Raw genomic sequence first — 6,189 nt, forward strand, 5'->3', positions numbered from 1 at the left:
TTTTGTAAGATGGATGGAACATGACATTGTAGTGTAATATATAACAAATTAACAATCAACTTGTGCTAGTGAAATTGAATTCACCATTACCATATGCAATTGCGTTAAGTAGTTTCAGGCAATACAAATTGAAAATCTTATACACTATCTTCCCCCTCATTTGTATATGTCTTGACTATGTTCATATTCTTATATTTGCATTGTCAATTTATCCACAATTTCAGTCTTTTCCCAAGTCCATATTCTCATTCCTTTCTTTTATTCCTAAAGTGTAAAGCATGTGAGTCAGCCTAGGACGGAACATAGGATTAGGAACCCAACTTCTTTTGGTAAAATAACAAAATAATTCATAAAATAATTCACCCCTCTATTTTTTGTTTCTTTTCTTTCTCTCTGAGATTGCAAAACATACAAATCAATTAGATTTCATATATTTACCAAGAAAATAAAATATTTGGATCACACAAGAGCGCAGATAAGAAGGCCTTGTTTCTCTCCCATTTCCTTCTTTTGTTGCTTTCTATCTTTCTTGTCTCCTAAAGTTTCTTTTGCTGTTTTTACTTTTTTTCTTCTCTTTCTCTGATTTTCTAAGCGTGTTCTTGATTCTCCTTTCAACGCTCTAGCTCCTTCACTTTCAGAGACATATATAATGGATTTCAAAATATTCAATGGGATATCAAAGTGGCTGGCCCAAGGTGAATTCTAAATCCAAATTAAGCTTTTTGGTGCTTGATCCTGAAAGGTTCGACGATGAGTTTCCATCTGATATTCTCTCATAGCTAAAGCAATTTGGATCCATATCCTTCTAAAAAACATTAAGAAAGAAAAGCAAAGATCAGAATTTTTTTGCACCTTAATGAAAATATAGTAAATAAAAGAAAAAATAACTAAATGTCAGTCAAAGTAGTATAGCATGCATGAGAAAAGACAATGGGTTTTGGGAATCAAGGGACATTTTATTCAGAATAATTTTGTAGAATATTATATATTATAGGAAAAAAGAAACTTCAGATGGGTATACCTAAAAGCCTGCTAGAACTTGCATGTTCATGTGTGCTAGCTTCCAATTATCTTTCTCTGTAAATGGAGTAGGTTTAGGTTATACTGTTCTAGGGTTCTTTTCAGCATGTTCATTAATTTTTTAATAATATATTAAAACTAGATTATGAATTTGTGAAAAGGAATGGTCTACCCCATTTTAATTTGTGAAGGACAAATCAGGTTTATAGAAAGCCTTCTACTTTTCTAGTTCTATATTGTGCATGGCAAGATGAAAAATATCAAACTTATTTCCTTTTCCTCCCAACTCCCTTTCATGCTTTCCAAATGGAGCTTGATTTTTGTGTAAAAAATTCATATAACTCTGGAAACAACATGGACGAAATAAAAAGGGTATTGAGTAACATTTAGATATATACCTCAAGACAAGGTACATTTCTAACACAATCACCCTTTGGCTTGCCATGCAACCAAGCTTCCCTGTTACAACCAAACACATCAAGAGAATATTTTTCATTATTACTGGATGCATGCAAAAGAAAAAGCAAACTGAGAAAAGAAAGCCATCTTTTACTGTGTTATTTATAGCTTCTTTTGCTTATTCTGCTGAATGAAATAAAGTTGAAGCCACCCCATGTGATAGCCCATTGTCATTCACTACAGATATGTTATAGTTATATTTTATGTAGAAACTTTATCATCTATACAACTTTCTACATCAAAATTTCACAACTTGCTTTTCTATTAAAAGAAAGAGAAAGCAAAATTCTCATATGAATAATAAGAGATTCTCATATGAATAAGACATGCATGAATTGCTCCAATTACATTAGTATTTTTGCTCAAAAACATATATGGAATGAAATATTAATTTTGTTATAAAATAGGTGAAACAAACAAAAGATTCCTTGCAACTTGATCGGATTAGTAAAAAAGGAGAAACCCGCTCGTGAAATATATATGTTGCCAATAACCTTCAAATATATACATATATTTTAGAGGAATAAAAATTTGATGTCTAAGATGATGTCTCAATTTATATCTCAAATCATATTTTGCACTAATGACAATATAACAAAAACAAAAATAATAATAGATTTGACATATTTTCATTAATGCATGACAAGATTTGGCACAATAGATTTATGTTGTGTTGGGAGACCTTAGTAACATACTGCATAATGCTTCAATAGGTTGCCAAATGCAAACAAGATGCATAAAATTAAATTGAACCCCCTCCCTCCAAAGTGGGCATTTAATTAGGCATAATTAGCAAAATGAAATGAGGAGAATTGGACATCTAATAAAAAAATATAACAATGCTAACAACATTATTACCTGGAAGAGTTGCTCCAAAGCCCATGAAATTCTTTATCTTGATTAACAATTGGCCTTCCTTCCTTAATGGATAGGTCACACCTTCTTGAAGAGTTTATATCAAACATTAAATCATCAGAATTATCTCCAGATGATCCATTATCGTATACATCAGATTGCCCTAATTCATGTTTAAAAGGGAACATTTTAAATAAGTTATAGAGAAGAGGAAGAACAAGCTAGCCAACAATATAGGACAAATAAGAGTGAATGAAAGAATAGACACTAACCTGATGAAACCGCTGCTCTGTCCGTAGTTTTCACCGTCCGGTACATCTGGATTTAATAAATTCATGCACCATTAACATTAGATATAGAACATACTCTGAAATTTAACTTGAACATAATCCTCCCAAAATCATATTAGCATGTAATTATGTACAGTAATTTAGTGCATAATACATCAAATTTGGTGGAAGATTAGGAGGAATCCGGAGGAGTTCCCAACAATAAGAAATGCCAACTTGAAAGTTATAATATCTCTATTTCAATTCTTTTTTTCTTTAATTATGTTATGTTTTTTATTTTAAATTTTAATATACATTTGTATTTTATTTTCTAATTATACCATTATTTGTTACTTCATTTTTTTTCACTCATTTTCTCTCCATTTCCTATAAGTTTATAATGTGAGGGGATTCACTTACTCCAAGAGTAAGTTTTATAAACTTACTTATCAACCATCAATTCTAGGAAAATCCAATGATTTCAATTAACGAGTAGATCTTAACTATTAGATGTCCATAGAGTAAGTTTAAAATTTTTACTCTTGAAGTATGTGAACCCTCACTCCTTGTAATGTATATTAAATGTATTGTAATAACAACTTTTTTTAAGATTTATACATAGTCAACGAAATATTCATCATTCATTTAAAATACTTTTATTTAAGAGTCAATGATGATTGAAAGTGAATGATAAACAATACAATAAATGGTATAAAAAAATTTACACTCTTAATGTACCCATCATTTTCTCATTTTTTAATAATTTTTTAAACTAGTAACTTTGAAGTATTAAAATTGATATGCAGAAATGTACAAGTTGTGATACAGAAGCATTTATGATCATGGTAATATGTATATGCATAGAAGCACGTGACTAACCATGGTTAAAGCTAGCATGGGAAAGAGACCCATATCTGAGGAGGAGAGGATATCATTGAGAAATGATGGTGTTCGTTACGTACTTGTTTTCCATATCTTTTTTTAAAGATTATTCTACATCACTTCTTGGAAGAATTTGAGTTAAAATGTCCAACAAATAAAATATAATAATTTCTAATAGTAAAAAACTATATACAAGATATGTTTGTATGAACATTACTCTTTTTTTAATACAATCTGGTATTTTATATTTTTAATTTATTTTTTAGCAATGGGCTAAACTATGAGGTTCTGTGAGTCATTTTAAATTGGAGGAACTTTGTCTTACTTGTTTTCAGAAATCGATAAGTACCTCTGATCTTTCTCTCTCTATTGAATTATTTTCCTTTAACTTAGCTGGTTCATTCTTCCAAGCAAAAAGCTGTTTATTAGCTTGCAGAAGCAGAAGCAGAGGCAGCAGATCTAATAGAAAAAGAAGTGCTAAGGATTTGCAAGTCCCTCTGTATGGAAACCCTTGGAATTTGAAACATATATACATGATTTAACTCCTTCCTCTAATTGTAATTTGTAATGTAATGTATCATATAAATTTTTATTTTTATTTTTATTCCAAAGTACGTATTGCAAGTACCATTGAAAACAACCAATCAGAATTGTACCAACTTCACCTCCAAGGACTGAAGAAAATTAACAATGAAAAATTAAGAATTAAATAACCCTAAACCATATATAGATTAATTAGACATAAGTGCAATTAACAGTTTTAAGATTACCTGTAAATGAGACTTGACATGTGCTAAAGTGAGATCCTTCACATCCATTAGCTCAAGAACTGATTTGGGTGTAGCCCCTAACGAATCAAAGACAAGTAGAAAAGAAAAATTATTTAATTACAATAACTAATCAAATTTATGTTATCACGTTATAACAAAGATCCTTCCCCCAGTTTTTCATTCTTTTTTATCTTGAATTCCGGTCTTAAAGAAAGTGAAAGCAAAGGTGTAAGCAAAAAAGGGCAAACGTCAAGATTGCAGTGATAGTCTCTCATTATCTCTTTCATAACATCCAGAAAAGGTGTAAGAAAAAAAGCGAGAAGAGAGAAAATTAAGCAAAAATGAGAAGAAAATTGTTGTTTTTAAAAAAGAAAGGGCAAAGGGGAAAAGAGATGATGATGATGCTTACTTTCATGGCCACCTAAGAGCTCAACAGCGTGAACAAAGCGACCATGGAGTGTAGTAGTCCAACGCATCCGAGGAGCCCTCATGCTTCGCTTCGCAGGGAACCGTGACAAGAACCTCGACCGCATCAAAACCTGAGAATGATGAAAAGGGGATGATGTAGTAGCTGCGTTGGAAATAGGTGAAATGGTTGTGGAAGAAGTGTCTAGAAGATTATGATATTGTTGAGGAAATGTCATAGTAGGAGGAGGGTTTTGGTACACTGGGATTCCTCTTATGGGTCGCAGAAAACCAAGCTCTTGGCTTAGGCTTTGGTGCTGTTTTTGTGGCTGGAAGAGTAGTGGATGGTGTTGTTGTTGTTGCTGGTGAAAGTAATGATTTTGGTGAAATGATTGGAAGGGATTATTGTTGTTGTTGGTGTTTGCATTATTGGTATTTTGGAAGTGGTGAATGAGATTGTTGGAGGTGTTGGTGTTTGAAGAAGCCCTTGTTGGATTGGAGAGGGAGAGGTCAAAAGATATGGCATTAGTTTTAGGCATTGATGATGATAAGGAGTTTCTAGAATCCAAAGCTCTCTTCCAAAACCCCAAATCCACTTCTTCATCTGTTGTAGTACTTCTCCTCCAACTTGATGTGGGTTTGGTGTTTGGAGTGCTGATTTGTAAGGACAAATCTGGTTGTGCTGGGAATAGCTCCATAACTTTAGTTAATACAACAAACTTTGAAACTCACCAAACTAAGTTTCCTTCCTGATTTGCCTTGTGTTCTCTTCCTTATTGTGCAATATATATAAAGAGGGTATGAAATTTTCCAAGGATATGTGAGGAAGTTATATATATTGAGATTAAGGGATGGTTCTGTGAAGTGCAAAGTAAGGGTAATTGATTTAGATTTTGTTAAGGAGTTTTAAGCATTCAATCAATTGTGAGGGAGTAGTTCAGAGGAGAGATTTGTGATTGAGAGGAGATGGCAAAGAGAGAGAGAGAAGAAAGAAATGACAAGGTATGTGAAGGAATGAATAGGTGTTTCTTTTGTGTGAAGTATATGTGAGAAAATGACACTTGAGGAGCTATACTCTTGGTGGTGGTGGGGAGAGAAAGAAGTTCTTTCTTTTTGTGGACGTGAGGGGTAGGGTATTAGGGTAATAGGGTCATAGAGGGTGAAAAAGAATGACAAAAGGAAATGAAAAATAAGATAAAATGGAAAAAAACTAATCCCTTTATACAAATACATGTTCTAAAGTTTTTTATTTTCAAGATTTGTTTGTTTTTTAATCATGGAACACACTAACAAACTAATTCATTTTGAAGACAAATTATTCAAGTTGGTTGGTATAATCTCCTCCAATAATAAATTTCATTCTCTATTTCATACATGCATAGATAAAAAATTTGCCACTTTACCTTATACTCAACCAATATAAATATTAAACAAATGTTCTATTAATAGCATATATTTATTTTAGTTTGAAATAATAGTATCTAATTATATATATAGAGAAAATAAGTATGTACTTATGATATTAGAGT

General features: G+C 31.8%; 1 protein-coding gene across 1 annotated transcript; it reads right to left on the reverse strand.

The window, feature by feature from the left end:
- Positions 376-5,798, reverse strand: LOC109330624 (probable transcription factor KAN2). The gene is made up of 6 exons (XM_019564876.1): positions 4,665-5,798; positions 4,256-4,332; positions 2,607-2,652; positions 2,338-2,497; positions 1,419-1,479; positions 376-805 (listed from the first exon to the last, which is right to left on the reverse strand). The coding sequence occupies exons 1-6, from the start codon at positions 5,356-5,358 to the stop codon at positions 677-679; spliced, it is 1,167 nt and encodes a 388-aa protein (XP_019420421.1). The 5' UTR covers positions 5,359-5,798; the 3' UTR covers positions 376-676.

This window comes from Lupinus angustifolius, chromosome LG17, assembly GCF_001865875.1.
Source record: "Lupinus angustifolius cultivar Tanjil chromosome LG17, LupAngTanjil_v1.0, whole genome shotgun sequence".
Taxonomy (NCBI): domain Eukaryota; kingdom Viridiplantae; phylum Streptophyta; class Magnoliopsida; order Fabales; family Fabaceae; genus Lupinus; species Lupinus angustifolius.